At 51.6% G+C, this 17,387-nt stretch overlaps 1 protein-coding gene across 20 annotated transcripts in view; it reads right to left on the minus strand.

Moving 5' to 3' along the window:
- Ncor2 (nuclear receptor corepressor 2) overlaps nt 1-17,387 on the minus strand; it is a 135,662-nt gene that overhangs the window by 59,260 nt on the left and 59,015 nt on the right. For 19 of the 20 annotated variants that reach the window (XM_045132608.1, XM_045132613.1, XM_045132623.1 and 16 more), the window contains exons 13-15: nt 13,159-13,213; nt 11,225-11,323; nt 304-482 (exon numbers count right to left, since the gene is read on the minus strand). In XM_045132608.1, the coding sequence (XP_044988543.1) occupies nt 304-482; nt 11,225-11,323; nt 13,159-13,213 (333 nt within the window). The remainder of the gene's footprint in view (nt 1-303; nt 483-11,224; nt 11,324-13,158; nt 13,214-17,387) is intronic. The other variant, XM_045132609.1, reaches the window with a different exon arrangement.

The following is a 17,387-nucleotide window of genomic DNA, read 5'->3' on the forward strand; positions in this document are numbered from 1 at the left end:
ACAGGGTGGGTGGGCAGGCAGGGGCACTTGTGGCTCATGCTGGCTGGGGTATGGGCCTTGATGTGCAGGTGCACACTTATGGGGAAGGTGGAGTTGTCAGCTGCAGCATCCATCCTGTCCTCCCCAGGCTCCTCAGCCTGCCGAGCTCCACTCCCAGGTCTCCAGAGGGTTGCAGAGAGGACAGCCAGGGGAAGGGAGAGGAGGGCTTATGCCTGGGTTTCTGAGAAGGAGGGCCTGGTAGAGAGGCTGGACAGCCTGCCTGCTGGGGCACAGGTGAACACAGTGGCAGTGGCTGGGCCTCACTTGCTGAGCTCTTCCTTGTCATTGTCCAGGTCTGGTTTCTCCTCCTCCTTGTCGGTCTCCTTCTCCTTCTCCTTTTCCTTCTCTTCCTTCTCCTCCTGGCTGCTCCTCGCCATATGCTGCTGCTGCTGCTGTTGCTGCTGCTGCTGCTGTTGTTGCTGCTGCTGTTGCTGCTGCTGCTGCTGCAGCCGGGGGAGCAGAGGCAGAGGGAAAGGGTGAGGCAGGTTGGTAGAAGAGCAGCCAGGACGTGACAACCAGGATCCCATTTCTGCCTCCTCCCCTTGGTGCCTGTGTGACCTGAGGTGAGGGTCTTAACCTGTTTCAACTTTGGCATCTTTGACATGGTTACTGATGTGGCTGGAGGGAGGGGGTTAAAGTCAATGATCCTTATAGGAGGGGCTCAGCCTCGGGGAGGAGTAGGGTGAGCAGTAAAACTTGACACACAACTGACAACATGCCAGCCCTGCCTCAGACACTGCTCAGGCAGCATCTCTAAGCCTCAGTTTCCACGTCTGTTTCAAAGGATGGAAGAGGGCACCACCCTCTGAAGGTGGCCCAGCCAGGCCCCAGCACACCTACCCCAGAAAAGAAGGCACTGAGAGCAGCCCTCTGGCACCCACTCCCAACGTCCTGTTGCACTGTGCTGATTTCTTTGAGTATGCACACTGGTTCACTTGGCCACCCAACGTCCTCCCTGATGGCAATTGCCAATCCAGACTGTCTTTCCTGCCCATGGGACAGAGCGGAGTAACGAGCCCTGGAAGCCATGGAGGAGGGGTGCGGCTACACCAGCACTGCAGCCAGGGAGAAGAAATGCCTCTGACCCAGAGACTGCAGCAAAGTGGCAGGAAGAATGGGCCCCTCACTGCACTGCTCCTTCTTGATGCACATGGCAGTCCCTCACCAGGCTCTGGCACACTTCTCCTTTATGGTGAAGCTGGGAAAGGGTCAGCCAGGGGCACTGGTGCACAGTGGATCACGAGAGGGGAGGCCTGATTTGTGCAGCAACTATGGGCTCTGAGTGCTGCAGATCTGTGTACTTGTGTGTCTCCCACTCTTCCCTTTACCAGGAACCCCACGTCCTGTAAAAGGAGGGACCAGCATAGCCATCCTGCTAGGAAGCAGCCCTATATGGCTGCTGGCCCCTGGGGAAGTGTTTGTGAGACAGCCTGGGTCCCCATCTCGGATCTTGGTCTTTCACACAGCCCAGGGGAGAAGTCCAGCCTCGCAGGAGGCCAGCTACTGCCCCTGTAGGAAGTAGCTATAGTGAACTGGTTTCCAGTTCATTACAACATTGTCCCCAGTCCAACTAAGCTAGATGGCAGAGGTGATGTGAAGGGACCACATGCCAGGACCCAGAGAGGGGAAGCAGTGTGGCCGGCAAGAATGCTCTGGGGTCAAGCTCCCTGCACACCTCTCAGGCTTTTGCACATCTGGGCACGTGCCCTGGGTCTGGGTCTGTGTACAGCTGCATTGTCCTATCCCAGGGAGCAGGGCATCCAAGTGTCCCCGTACCCAGAGCTGAGCATCCGCAGACTTCCCACTACCTGAGTTTCATCTCCTGGGAGAGATGTCCCCATACCCAGAACTGAGCATTTGCGGACTTCCCGCGGAACTTCATCTCCTGGGAGAGGTGTCCCTGTACCCAGAGCTGAGCATCCACGAAGGGGATGACTGGGACACAGGCAGCTCTGCAACAATATACTTTTCTGGGCCACAGCGCCTTACCCCAAACAAAGTCACAGGCTCAGCACGTATGAGTTCCTAAGAGATAAAGGACACATGGCATTCCTTAACAGATCCTACACACACTCTGCCTCCTACCCTGGCTTTAAGGTTAAGTTCCAGACTCTCCCCCAGCTCGACCAGCCAAACAGCACTGTTCACCAAGTCCTCTCTCCAGGCCCTAAGGGGATACAAGCCCCAGAAAGATGTGGACCCTAACAGTGCAGAGTGTGTTCTGAAATTTTCAAAGACAGGACCTATAATGTTCAAAGGTATGTCCTAGCCATGAGAACACCTTCAGAAGGTGCAAGTGGGTTGCAGTGTGGCTGTAGGGCATCACCCTGCCCCCCACACAGGAAGAAAGAAGGGAGCTGGCAGGACAGAGCTTCTCTGCTGGTGCTCAAAGGCGTATGTGGTAACAGAGGACACTTGGTGGAGGCCCCAGAGCCCATCTCCAGCTCCAAGAAAACTTCCAAGAATATTTCATTTTACTCCCAGCCACACTGAATGACATATGCTTGCTCATTTGTTTGTTCATTCATTCATTCATTTGACACAGTATTGCTGAGTACCAATGTGCCATGTGTTCCAGCGCGTGAATCCAAAGAGGAGTTTGTGGGGAAAGGAGGTCCCAGGAGGTTGGGGTGAGCAGAGGGACTCAGGTCACTCTGTAGCTAACCGCTGCTCCCTCATGCCTGGCCTTGGCAGCCCACCCATTCTTCCCAGGGACACGTGTGCAGCGGACACAACACAAACGGCCAGGCAGAAGGGTGCTGAGGGTGCGTGCATCAGTGGGACTAGTGAAGGCCAGCACAGCTATGTTATTGCTAAAAACTAAAATGCGTGTTTCACCATTAGAGATCAGGTAGAGCAAAAGCTCAGTGCTCAAGATGCATCATGTCTACATAATTTGACTGTGGCCACCATCTGCAGACCTGAGGTGGTTTCTGTCACATGGTAGGATGGGGAAAGGACAGTGCGCTGCGAGCAGCCCTTCTGAGGTCTGGGGTCAGCGTGAACTTAGGTCATAGCAAGGGGTGCTTGCCTCAGATGGCAGTGGTGTCTAGTGTTGACCCTGAATACTTTCCTGAACTCAACTTCCTGAAGTGATGCTGCCACAGCACCAATGAGCATGTGCCTGAGAATCTGGGCTTGTGACAACACAAACCTGTTTATTGATTTGCAGAGCTGGGGATGGAGCCCTGGGCCTTGGCATATGCTCAGTAAGCACTCTTCCTTGAAGCTGGCCCCAAAGATCCATTCCTTTTCTTTTTTTTAATTTATTTTCTTATTTGAGAGAGAGAATGGGCACACCAGGACCTCTAGCCACTGCAAATGAACTCCAGATGCATGTGGCCCCTTGTGCATCTGGTTCATGTGGGTCCTGGAGAGTCGAACTAGGATCCTTTGGCTTTGCAGGCAAATGCCTTAACCGCTAAGCCATCTCTCCAGCCCCCAAGGATCCATTAATCCTACACTGGATCTTATCCTGACATCTAGAATCTAGATCTAGAATTATGTGGTCCAACAGGTGGTCCAGACTGGGCCCACCTTATCACCTCCCTAAGGCAGCTTGCTCCTAGAACCCCTCTTGTTTCCAGGAAAGGCCACATGGGTTCCTCCTGCCCCAGGGCGTTTGCACTCACTATGCCTTCTGCCTCAGACACTCTTCCTCTAACTCTGTCTAGCCTGTTCCTTCTTACCCTCTGGTTGATCCCAAATGCCTTCTCAGAGAAGTCCTTGGGTCAGCTCCCTCAAGGTTGCTCTCCCTCACATAGTCTGCCCAGGACCTCTGCAGCCAACACAACACCTCAAACTGCGTGGTTAGGGACCTTCTTCGTCTGGTCAACTGGGGAGTCACTTGAAGTGACATTACTATGAGGGCCCCCAAAACATACCACTGTAGGGCCTTCTCAGCAGGCAGCCCCACATGCTGCTAGCTAGCTCTTGGCAGCAGTGTGAGCTCTAGCAGCATGAGTGATCTGGGCAGTACCCAAGTTCATACTGACCCAGACCCTTCCCCCTCCCCTGACCTCTAATGTGGTCAGCCTCATCAGGATGGTGGGGAGCCAGGGACTCCTGTGGTCTGCATGTCCTGACCCAGGCAAAGACCATGAAGCTGTGCTGTTTCCCACAGGAGTACCCCAGATTGCTTCCTCTGCAGAGCAGGGCAGAGGACCAGGGACACCTGCACAGCTGGGCTCAAATTGGCGTGGCCTTGGGAGAGGGGCCCACTGCCCCGCACATGGGCTTGGCTCCTGTGAAGCCTACAGGCTGGAAGCTCTTCATAAGGTCCAAGACAAGATGCAAGCACACACCCTTACTGAGTGGCTAGCTACCTAACAGCCTAGACACCTTGGGCTGGCCTGACACACAGGTCTCCAACCATCAGCATTTGGTGACTTCACAGGCCATGGGTGCAGCTGAGTCCCAGGGAACAGCACCAATCACACTACCAAGTGACTGGCTGGTTCCACCCAACAGTCTTCAGGTCACACTGCTCCTAGATAAGCAGCCACTGGAGGGCCATGAGAACAAGGTCACCTGTCCCTCAGCAAGGAGCCAGGAGAGGAGAGAGGGAGCCAAGTGAGAGAGAATGGGAGAAGAAGGGGACACAGGGTCACATGACTGGAGGAAAAGCATGTGCGTGTGTGTGCGCGCACGGACACGGACACACACACACACACACACACACACACACACACACACACGCCTGCGGCAAACAGAGAAGTAGGAAACAGAGCCACAGCAGGGGCAGGAAGGAAGAATAGGACAAACAGGAGGAAAAAGGAGCCTGGGGAAGCAGACCAATCAACAGCAACAGAGTGAGGGACCTAGTGACAGGTGCTCATGGCCAAAGCCCAGAGAGTCCCGCCCAGTCCAGATGGTCCCAGGGGAGGCTGATGGGACACAGTGGTGGCAAGGAGTACATGGGCTGACAGCAGCGAAAACATGAGGACTCTACCCCTGACTTCCCTTTCGGGCTGGGAGGGGCCAGTGTGGAGGGCAGGAGCCAAGACACACATTTCCTGTCTGTGCACTCTTGTTGCAGAAGACAACACCAAAAGACCTGGGCCATCTTGGACATGCTTCCTCGGCTACAGGTCCCATCACTAAGAAGGCCACAGCATCTGTTCCCTGGTCACTGCTGCCACCTTGGCTCTGGTGACATGCTGTCAGGCAGCCACTGGCCCAGAGTCCCCATGCTCTGGGTATGCAACAAAGATGTGGTAATGTGACCTTCCTTCCATGAGTCACTGTGCTGACACACCACAGCCTGTGATACACCTAGAGTACACTGTTGGTGGGGCCCAGGAAGGCCATCAGGTGGGGGTCCAGCAAGAGTCCATTCACCAGCTTAAGGACAGGTACCAAATGTGGAGTAAAGAAACCACTGTTCCAGGGTGGATGTTTAGCCCACCTCTCACTAGTTTAGAGCCCAGAGAAGCTTCTGAAAAGGGCCCAGTCCCAATAGCTAAGCAAGGGGAACCTGCCGTTCCAGGTGACCAGCTCTGTCCCTTCCCTGCAGGTGGCTGCAGAGCCAGGCTCAGGCTCCCTGTGGTAGAGACCCAGAGGGTCTTGCTCTTTCTGGACCAGAGTAAAGGCGGTCACGGGAGGCATGGGCTGAGGGATGGGGCAATCTGATAGACATCAGTGCTGATCAAGGGGTTTCTAAGCCACTTGGTAACATCTGAGTTCTTTAAAAAATTTTTATTTATTTGCAAGGAGAGAACAAGAGATAGAATGTGTTTGGCCAGCTACCTCCTGCCACTGTAAATATTCCAGACACATGTGCTACTTTGTGCACCTGGCTTTACGTGGGTACTGGGGAATCAAGCCTGGGCGATCAGGCTTTGCAAACAAGCACCATTAGCTGCTAAGCCATCTCTCTAAGTGTACACCCGAGTTTTTGAAATACGTACTCAATAAGCACTCTAGCACAAGCAAGTGGTGAGGGGAAAAGGGACAGGCTGGTCACAGATGTCCAGGCCAGCTCAAAAGCCACAGGACAGGTGGAAGGTGCTGTGGCTAAGTCAGGATCACAACACCTATGACACTAGGTATGGCAGGAACTTCCAGGATACCAGAACATACAGCCTGTCAGGGAGGGACTCCTTGTCCAGGCTTTGGTCAGTGCCAGCTTACTGTCAGCCCTCACCCACTGACTTAGCCTGTTTGGGGACACTCCAAAAAGGCCCATGTGGGTATCAGCTCTGTCAATAAGGCTACCCAAGACTCACTTCCCCTTCCCTCCAGGCTGTTCCCAGCTTGGGCACAGGTCCCCAGAGCTGAGCTCCCAGGGTGCACCCCAACGCTTACCAGAAGCGCAGAGACTCAGCCAGCCCTGCTGGGGTGAGAGTTCAGTGTGAGGAGTTCCCATCTCAGAGCAGTTCCAGTGAGTCTGAAGTGACAACAGGGCTAGACACCCAAATGTCCAAGGTCTTGCTTTGTACCCCCCAATCACCCACTGCAATCCCACTAAGGCAGAAGTGGTCAAGAGGCCCTAGGCTCTGGGATAAGGTGATGAGGAACCAGCCTGAGACCCCTGTCTTCCCTGAGGTGACATGTAGGATGAAGAGCTTGGGAAGAATACTGAAGGTTCTTATCCCTGAGAAGTGTCTCCTGCCAGAGTTCTTCCCTGGCACAATTTGGGAGGGTGGCGGCTCCAAGGCCTTCCCCATGCCTTCCTGAAACATGGCAATCTGACCGGCCCCCAGTGGTAAGACTTCTATAGCCTGGCATGCAACAGGTGCACAGCACAGGCCCCGCTGAGCACACACATCTTGTCAGCCAGCCCACTGATCACAGGAAGGCCTGAGGGCCTGCCATAGGTCCTCTAAGTGGCTCCCATCTTGCTGATGAGCAAAGCAGTCACTTGTGGCTGTCCTTAGCAACGGTGTGGCCCAGAGCCATGGGAACTGTGCCAGGACCACAAGTACCACAGTCCCTCTGTGGCCACCCACAGCAGCCTCCGCGACCATGGCCACCCAGGAGAGGGTAAAGCTGCACAGGGATGAGGACAGTGAGAAAGGCAGCGAGGGAGATAGAGACAGTAAAGAGATGGACAGAGAGAACCAGACCCCAGCAACTTGAAGGGGCACATGACGGAATGGGGGATGGAGGGGAGCACGTGGAGAAATGCTCCCAGCTGCTCATCCAGGAGCTAGGGGCATAGGGCAAGCAGGGGAGGGAGGGACCCAGGCAAATGAAGTCAAGCCCATATGGGCTCAGAAGGAATGTCCCATCCACCTACTTGCCCAAGTAGGTCTACCTTTCCATTTGCCAGTACCATTGAAGATACTGATTCCATGGCAGAGCCTGGCAGGCCTCTCCAATGTCTACTGCCTAAATCAGCAGGGTAGCTGACAGAACATAAGCTGCTCAGTAGGTTGGAGTCAGCCTCATAACCAAATGCTCCCAGTAGACTGAGGAGCCTCTTCAAGTGAGTGTGTTGTCCTGAATATGCCCCCAGTAGAAGTCTCCAGAAACCCCTTTAGCACTTGGTGTTACCATCATCACCAATACCACCACTATCACCATCACCAACACGAGCACCAGCACCATGACAGGGAGCAGGATTCCTTCCCACTGCAAGGCTGGGCACCTTGGATTTAAACAAGACCCCAGGCCCCCCTGAGTCCCAGTCCCCCTGCCTCATCATGCTCTCTGCCTGGCCTTTGATCCCTGGGTCTAGAAAATTCTTCAACACCCCTCCCTTTCCAAAATATCACAGAAAAGCCTCTGGAATCATACTGGTCTGTCCCACAAAGCTTTGACATCACAGACCTGTCAGGAGTAGGAGCAAACCAGCCAACTGTGGCTGCGTCAAACAAGCAGGGAAACCAGAGTCCAAACCAAATACAGTGCCCTGACAGGGCTCAGTCCTGGTATTACACATGGGCAACTGCAATGAGGAGCTGTACCCCAAGGAGCAGATTGGTCTTCCAAGGTGCATGGCACTTAGGTGAGCAGGCATGGCCCTTACTCATGGTGGCTCAGCTCGATGTGTGAGGAGCCCTGACCTATGCTTGCCTTGGAGAAGAAGACAGTTGTGAAACCAGTTCTCTCCCTCATGGCCCCAAGACCCCACAAATGAGTGCCATGATCACAGGAGTTTGCCATATTTTCCTAACAACCTGTTCCTCTAATGGGGTTCAACCAGCTCTTTTCTTTTTTACACTTGATCTTAGCCAAAAGGCCGAGAAGCGATTTTCTTTTTTAAATTAATTTTATTTACAAGCAGAGAGAGAGAGAATGGGAGAGACTGGGCCACTTGCCGCTGCAAACAAACTCCAGAGACATACACAACTTTATGCATATACTGGAAACTTAAACCCAGGCTGGCAAGCTTTGCAAGCAAGTGCTTCCCACTGAGCCATCTTCCTAGGCCAGCCAGCTCTTTTCTAGTAGGCCTGAGAGTAGCAGTTGGAATACAGCTCTTGCAGTAACAGGGCAACACCACAGCTGCCAAGTAATATCTATCTATAGGACTGGCTGAGACTGTGTGCCAATAAAACTTTATGTACATAGGAGCTACAGGGTCATACTTGGCCCATAAGCTACTGCTTGCTGACCCTCTCGGCTTGTTTTGGAAGGGCAAACCCTCGGCTATTTTTTCTTCTTAACTATCCATTAAAATGATCACCCAAAGTGGGCATATGTCTGGAGTTCGTTTGTGGCTACAGGTCCTAGTACACCCATTCATTCTTTCTCTCTCTCTTTCTCCTTGCAAATAAATAAAATATCACCCAAAAGATTAGAGAGATGGTTCAGCAGTTGAGGTACTTATCTGCAAAGCCTAACAACCCAGGTTCAATTCCCTAGTACCCATGTAAAGCTACATACACAAAGTGGTGCATGCATCTGGAGTTCGTTGGCAGTGGCTGAAGGCCCCGGCATGCCCATTCTCTCTGTCTGTCTTCTCTCTAGCTCTTCCCTCAAGTGTGTGTGTGTATGTGCACCCATGTGTGTGCGTGTATGTATATTTATAGTTGGTTTTTTGAGGTAGCCCAGTCTGACCTGGAATTCACTATGTAGTCTTAGGGTAGCCTCGAACTCACAGAGCACAGTGATCCTCCTACCTCTGCCTCCCAAGTGCTAGGATTAAAGGTGTGTGCCACCATTCCCAGCAATAAGAATATTATTAAGGAGCTGGAGAGATGGCTTAGCAGTTAAGGTATTTGCTTGCGAAGCATAAGAACCCAGGCTTGATTCCCCAGTACCAACGTAAGCCAGTTGCACAAGGTGGTGCATGCATCTGGAGTTTGTCTGCCATGGATGGAGACCCTGGTGCACCCATTCATTCTCTCTCCCTTTCTCTCAAATAAATAAAATTAAAAAAAAACTTCAATATATTTTTTAAAAAATGATCACCCAGCGCTATATATAAGTAAGCTAAAAGGGAGATATAAAGGGAAGAGGAAGGAAGGGAGGAGGATACTACTTAATAGGTTGGCATTGTATATATGTAAGTAGAAGAATAGATTAATGGGGGTGAAAAGGCCCAAAGTGAGGTCAGGGGAAGAGATTGAGTAAAGCAAAGTTGGTGGGAGGGCTAATCAAAATCTAAGAGGATGCAAATAAATCATATGGAATCCTCCAGTTTTGGACAATGGAACACCCAGGAGCCATAGATTGTTGTTAGAAAATTTTCAGTGCCAGGGATGGGATACCTCCAGTGAGTTGTTGACCAGGGAGGTCCCTGATGCCTCCCAAACATTACAGGCCATTACTGAGGCCCTTGTTTTCCCACCAGGAATAGATGGTAAGACCCTATTGCTAAAGACTCCACATACTTGGGCTGCAAGGCCACTGAGAAATCCTGCTGGAACTGAGCTGATAACCTCCTCCATGTAGACCAGCCTTCAGAAAGCTGGAAGAAGCCATTCTACATGTAGTTCAATGGGAGAAAGAGATACCACCAGTGAAGATACTCAACAGTGGACACTGCAAGCCTTATAATTGGCCAGCCAGGCCAAATGAGCCAACGGGTGCAATAGTGGCATATCTGTCATGGTGGAAACCAACTGCCCTCCAATTGGACTGGAGGCCCACACTCCATGGGAGGGAATACATCCCTGATACTGAAAACTTAAAACAGGGGTAGTCATGAGCCCTAGGGTTGTAACATCTGCTGATATCTGCATAAATGTATATACTATGCTTATCAAACTGCCCAGTAAGCACTTCTCTTAATATTCATACCCTTATATTAACACTACTCTCACTTTGGGTAGAGAATCTTCTCTTTTCAGATGGCAGTGACTTTGGGATGATTCAGAAGGTATCATAGTGCTGGAAAGAAATGACTGGAGTACTGAGTAACATCTTGATCACACCTTCCAAGGCTCAGGGTCTAATGTGGAAGAGGTGATGGAAAGAAAGAGCCAAAGGAAGGGTAGGACTCCTTACAACGTGCTCCCTCCAGACATAAAATGGCTTGGATATCTATGACCTCATAGTGCCTGACACTACCTAAACAAGACCATCATAAGAGGAGAAAAAGATCATGACATCAAAATAAAACAGAGACTGATTGAGATGGGGAGGGGATATGATGGAGAATGGAATTTCAAAGGGGAAAGTGGGGAGGAAGAGAGGGTATTACCATTTTTTATAATAATGGAACATGTTAATAAAAATTGAGAAAATAAAAGATCACCCAGAGCTATGTATAAAATTTCAAACACATTAAGTTGGTGGGTCACACCAAGTTGCTTAGGCAGCCTTAGCTAGCTTTGAGGATGTGATCATTTTGTTTGTTTGTTTTTGTTTTTGGGTTTTCAAGGTGGAGTCTTGCTTTAGCCCAGGCTGACCTGGAATTCACTATGTAGTCTCAGAGTGGCCTCAAACTCATGGTGATCCTCCTACCTCTGCCTCCCAAGTGCTGGGATTAGAGGTGTGTGCCACCATGCCCAGCTTCAGAACGTGTTCTTTGAATAGCACGAGCCACAGATTCAGGAGACTAGCAATGTCCCAGGCTGAGATGGACAATGCCACTGCTCCCCAGTTCTGTCCTTCACTGTGGGCAGGTTTATAGTGGCTGTGAGAGGACACCAGTGACAGGGTCCCTAAAAGCTAGCTTCCAAGGAGGGAACCCCAAGTGTATAGCAAGATTCCACCAAGCAAGGGGGTCAGTAGCCCCCAACAAGAGGTCCCTGAGCATGTGAGGGGTCGGGTCTCTCAGGCCACCTCTTACCTGGCTCTTGCCCCGACGTCGGTAGCTCCGCCTCACCAGACTCTTGTAGTTCTCATTCTTCTTGGTTAGGTAGTAATAGAGGACACACTCAGCCACCGTCTGTGGAACAGAGAGAGGAGGCATTGAGGAGGGGACCCTGCGGGCATCCAGAATAAAAGCCAGGAGTCAGAGGCCTGAATTTGAATTCTGGCTTCCCTATGGACAAGGTGGGTGGCCCTGGACAGCTGACCTAACCTCTCTGAGTCTCATCTATCTTGCATGTACAAGCAGAGGCTTGTATCACATACTTCAGAGGGATCGTGAAGATCAAGATCATGATCACAGAGGACATGCTAGAAAATTATCAGCCATCACTATGAGTTGGCACCATGGATGACTTCTTAGCAGGCCTTGTCCAGTATACTTACAGAACGAGTCCTCCAACACAGTGTGGTCTTCCCCAGGTGCTGTTCTGGGCTCATTTCTCTCACCTGACTCTGATTCTCTAACACTAGGACAAGCTCCCCAAGACTCCCCCAGGTTTTACAAGGATGTCTGCAATAGCTGCCATGCCCAAGACACCAAGAGGCCAGAACCCCAGTAACCTACAGAGCAGGCCACCCCTGGTGTGCACCACCAACAGACACTGTGCCCCAGTGTCCCCCAGGTACATAATCCATCAAAGCCAACATCTACTGCCCTCAGTGGATGCTGACACCGGCCCCCAAACTGAACAATGGTAGGCTGGTTGTGGGTCCAGGGTTGACCCACACACCGCACACCTGTCTGGCCGTGCCAGGTGTGCTAAAGCTCTGCATAGCTTTGTCCCCAGAATTCTCAGCCACAGACGTCCAGTTCCCTCCCTCTTAAACAACACTGCTCAAATCTTAATCTCCAAGCCCTTCCCCACCACCTATCCCCCTCCTCAGAGCTCTAGCCCAGGCTTGCCCCAGGTTGCCCACACCCTGTGAGCAATCACCAGCTTGGAAGTTAGGATATTTCTAGGCCAATTTTGCCAATTTCTCCACATCAGTTGTTTAGACACTGGCAGCCATCCTGAAAGGTCTCACATCCTTCCCTGAGCCCTCATTAAGGGCACATGACAGGAGCGACCATCATCCTTTAAAATGATTACTGAGATCCCATGTTCTGCCTCTTACTCTGAGGTTGAGATGGTGATAGCCAGGCTGGGATGGACAGACATCCCGCAACTAAGGGACTGGACTTAGGTGCCATGTTGCCACTCCAGCCCGGCGGCAGACCATGGAGGGTGAAGATGCTAGGGTTCCCAAGTCGACTCAGCATCTAGCCTACTGTGCCACATGCCCATCTAGGACTGCTTAGGTGTGCCAGCCATCCTTGTAGGTTACTCAGCAGGAGCTAACCACTACTCAGGGACACTTTGTAACTCTGCCAATAGCAATCACAGCCAAAAGCACAGTGCTTCAGGCTTTGCTTAGGGGAAAAAGGTGGGGGCTCAGGAGCTAACTTTGCATGAAGGTTTATCAAAAGCAACAGAGAAGTGTCAGCCACATGCCCAAAATGGCATTCTGAGATGTCAGAACCCAGGCAGGGTATGGGACTTAGGTCTGTGATGAACAGGACACCTGGTCACAAGACCTTAATTGGGAATAATGGGTACTGCAAAGCTTCTAGAACCTGTCCTCAGTTTTCAAGGATGCTCAGTCATTTCTGAGTAGCTGGTAGGGAGGGCGCACACTAGCTCTGGGATGCTAGTGACTGTCACTCCCCTGGGTTGCCTGGGCTCAGGGGTTTTGGCTCCTCCCACTCTACCAGGGCGTGGCATGCGTGGCTTCCCCCAGAGGAAGGAGGTCAGTAGCAGGAGATGGAACAGTGGGTGTGTGTGGGGGAGGGAGAGGAGGGCAGAGGTCAGAATGGTGGGAAGGGCAGTCCTTCCACCCAGGATTTGATGCCCAGCACTGCCAGTCACTCACCTTTCTCTCCAGGAATGAGGCAATTAGGCCAAAGTTCTTGGGGTGCTGCATGAACCTGTGGGCAGAGGAGGGCAAGGTATGAGGCCAGGCCAAGGGGAGCCCCACGGGACAGGAGAGAGTGCCCGGGTGCCTATACCCCACGCCCTGGCTGGGCGGACGCCGCCCCACTCACAGCTCTTCGGAGTGGGAAGGGCTGCAAAGGGCGGGACCGGGGTCAAGGGCGTTCCTCCGAGTGACTCACTGGCTGCAGAGCCTTTGAAAATACATTTGTTTGTCCTGCCACAGGCTTCCAGGAAAAATGAGGACATGACATACAGCTCCTCAGAGGGATTCTCCCCCTACCCAGATCTGTTTTTGTCTCTCTCCCAGCTGGTCTGGTAAGCTGGGCCTTCCTTGGCCCATATGGGGCCTTCCTGAGATGAGGTTGTGGCCAGCTAGGCATCAGGGCCTCCCTGAGAGCTGGTGCCAAGCTTCAGATGCCCACGAGAGAAGCCAAGAGTGAACCAGAGCCGCAGGGGGTGGCAGGGGCTGGCACTGTGCCACTGGCTTCCCGCGAAGCCCAGGCAAGCATTACTGGGAAACAGTCCATGGCTGAAATGTCAGGGTCATGGCAGTGCTGGGAGCAGGGCTATAGTTTAAGGACTGGGCTGGCCCCAGGGGTTCAGGGTGGCATCATTGGCCCTGGCTCCTCATCCCCAGTATCTGTCGTTGCCCCAGGGCCTGCCATGGGCAGGGGAAATGGCTATCAGCAGGGGAGAGGCCAGCTCCCACCTGAGATGAGCTGGTGTAGGCTGCTTTGCTGGCCTCCAGGTGGCTGGGCAGCAAACCAGGGGCCTCCCACTCAGACACTGGGGAATCCGGAAAGACTGCTTTCTTCTCTAGGAGGAAGCCGTGGTGGCGCAGGCTGCTCTGCCTAGGCCCCCACCCACTCAGATAGCAGGCAAGCCTGGGACCACCTACAGTCCTTGTTGGGGCTCCCCACACCCGTCTTGTCCATGCCTCCCTCACTTCTTTTTTAAAAAAAAAATTATTTATTTGAGAGCAACAGAGAGAAAGAGGGAGAGAGAGAATATGGGTGTGCCAGGGCCTCTAGCCGCTGCAAACAAACTCCAGACGTGTGCGCCCCCTTGTGCACCTGGCTAACGTGAGTCCTGGGGAATCGAGCCTCAAACTGGGGTCCTTAGGCTTCATAGGCAAGCGCTTAACAGCTACACCATCTCTTCAGCCCCCTCCCTCACTTCTGACACCCCCTCCCAATCCTATGGGATTTTCCCCAGCATAGATGGAACAGAAGACCAAGAACCAGGCTTGAGGTAATATCCAAGGCACCTGGGGTGTCAGAACCCAGGCATGGTATGGGACTTAGGTCTGGGATGAATAGGATGCCTGGCCACACTCCAACCCCAGCTGCACTTCACTGAGGTCCACTGAAGACATATGTGAAGGCAGCACAGCCTGTCATCCCATCCAGTCAGAGGCTGAGGCAAAAGGGTGGTAAGTTCAAGGCTAGTTTTAAGTATAGATTGACTTCAAGTCCAGATAGGGCAACTTAGTGAGATATCATCTCAAAATAAAATATTAAAAAGGGGCCAAGGATATAGGTCAGTGGTTGTGGTGGTTTGATTCAGGGGTCCCCCATAAACTTAGGTGTTCTGAATGCTAGGTTCCCAGCTGATGGAGATTTTGGAGTTAACGTCTCCTGGAAGGAGTGTACTGTTGGGGGCAGGCTTATGAGTGTTATAGCCAGTTTCCCCTTGCCAGTGTTTGGCACACTCTCCTGTTGCTATTGTCCACCTTACGTTGGCCAGGGGGTGACGTCCACCCTCTGCTCATGCCGCCGTTTCCCCTGCCATCATGGAGCTTCCCCTCAAGCCTGTAAGCCAAATAAACCTCTTTTTCCCAGAAGCTGCTCCTGGTTGCGTGATTTCTACCTGCAATGCGAACCGGACTGCACCAGTAGTAGCATGCCTGCCCCACTCTAGAGTACACGGGGTCCTGGGTCAGCCCCCTACTGCAGAAATAAAACAACACAGTGCATGAGTCGCCCCATGGCAGCTGCCCAGTGAGGCATAGCTGGCCCTGTGTCTGTAGGGTCTACATTTGTGGGTTCGACCAACTGAAAGTTAAGAAGATTCCCACAAAGCCTGGTATGGTGGTGCACGCCTTTAATCCCAGCACTTGTGAGGCAGAGGTAGGAGGATCACTATGACTTCGAGGCTAAGAATACACAGTGAATTCCAGGTCAGCCAGGACTAGAGTGAGACACTACTTTGGGGGAAAAAAAAAAAAAAAAAAAAAAAAGATTTCCACAGTAAGTTAAGCAAGACAGTGTGTGTCTGTAATCCCAACACTTGTGAGTTAAGGCAAGAAGACTAGAAGTTCAAAGTTAGCCTGTGCTACATAAGAAAACATCTCAAAAAAAAAAAAAAAAAAAAAAAGACAAGCTAAGTGTGTTGACACATGCCTTTAATCCCAGTACTCAGGAAGCAGAGGTAGGAGGATCGATGTGAGTTTGACTACAGGGTGAGTTCTAGGTCAGCCTGAGTTACAGTGAGCCCCTACCTTGAGAAAGAAAAAAAAAGACAAATTAGAGCATGCCTATAATCCCCACAATGGGGAAGCAGATCTGAAGTTCAAGGTCATCTTTGGCTACATAGTGAGTTTGAGGCCAGCCTGGGCTCCCTGAGACCCTATTTCAAAAACACAAAAAAATAAAAAAGAAGAAAATTCCAAAATAACTCTTGTGTCTGCGCTACTTTCCCAGGTCATTGTTCTCCAAACAATACAGACCAGTGCCTATTTACATGCACTTATATCTCATTGGTACCTTGGGAGACACTTAAGTGGCTTAAATGCAAATCCTCACCACTTCACATAAGAGACAGAATGTCCTGTGATTATGGTGCTGAGAGCCCTGGAATCCTCTCCTCATGATGCTAAGAAACAACTCTACTACTATACACATTGACAAGGGGAAACTGAGGCTCACAGAGGTTGACTTGCTCAGAGCTTGCTCAAATGATGGAGTCCTTACTATCAACATGCAATTGTCAAAGGCCCTGAGTGCCATAAGTCCCTCTGAGTGAATCCTCCAGGACAACCTTGGTTCCCTCAAAGACCCATGTGAGGGCTGTACCTCACATGGACAGAAGCTTCGCCAGCCACCAGACCAGCAGATGAGTCCCCATTTGTCAGCTTTGGAACTACTAACAGTAAAATCTCTGAGCAACCTAACATCCCAGAAAGGTGTGGCCATGGAAAGCACGCCCAGACATTCATAAAGTCAAAGAGCAGCCCCGTGGGGAGATCTGCATATGCAGGATCACAGCAAGCCTCGGTCCAGGACTGTCTTTGTGTTACCTCCGTGACTGAAGTTTGTCAAATACATTGGATATTGGGTTCAACAGATGCAAGCCATGAGGGGACCAGGGATGGGAGCCCCTGAGTAGTACCTGAGAGAGCTGCTCCCCAGGGTATGTTCACACTAAGGGTCGCTGACTTGCACTGTGCCCTGTGGGGCTACCATCCCTCTAGTTTTAATGTTTTAAAATTTTCATATCCAGGCTGGAGACGTGGCTTAATGGTTAAGGCACTTGCCTGCAAAGCCAAAGGACCCAGATGCAATTCCCCAGGACCTACATAAGTCAGGTGCACAAGGAGTTCATTTGCAGTGGCTGGAGGCCCTGGCATGCCCATTTTCTCTCTCACCCTCTCTTTCTATCTACCTCTCTCTCAGGTAAATAAATAAAAATAAAATATTAAAAATTTACATATCCCAAGGCTATTTTGAAAAGTGTTGCTTCTGCCCAGGGCCTGCACATTGCCCACGCTGTTTCTAACCTCTGATACTGGATGTTTACACATACCAGGCCCCGGTTCCATCCCCAGCACCACAAAAGAGAAACAATAAAGATAGTGGCTGCCATGTCCCAGAAAAAGGCCTCAGCCAGCCCTGGAAACCCTCCTTGTCTTCTCTCCCTCCCATGTGAGGCCTCCTTTATGCCACACACTACCTGCTCCCCACCCCATGCGCCCTAACTGATGTCTACCAGAACCCAAGTATGGCCTCATTTGGAAACAGGTTATTTGCAGCCATGGCTAATTAATCGTATGGAGCAGGACGGCTCCAGTTCCAATGTGATTGGTGTCCTCATAAAAGACGCAGAGACACAGAAGCAGCCTTGTGGACAGGAGGCAGAGATGGGGGCTGAGGACCCATCCGCAGAGGA

Source organism: Jaculus jaculus, chromosome 13 (genome assembly GCF_020740685.1).
Source record: "Jaculus jaculus isolate mJacJac1 chromosome 13, mJacJac1.mat.Y.cur, whole genome shotgun sequence".
NCBI lineage: Eukaryota > Metazoa > Chordata > Mammalia > Rodentia > Dipodidae > Jaculus > Jaculus jaculus.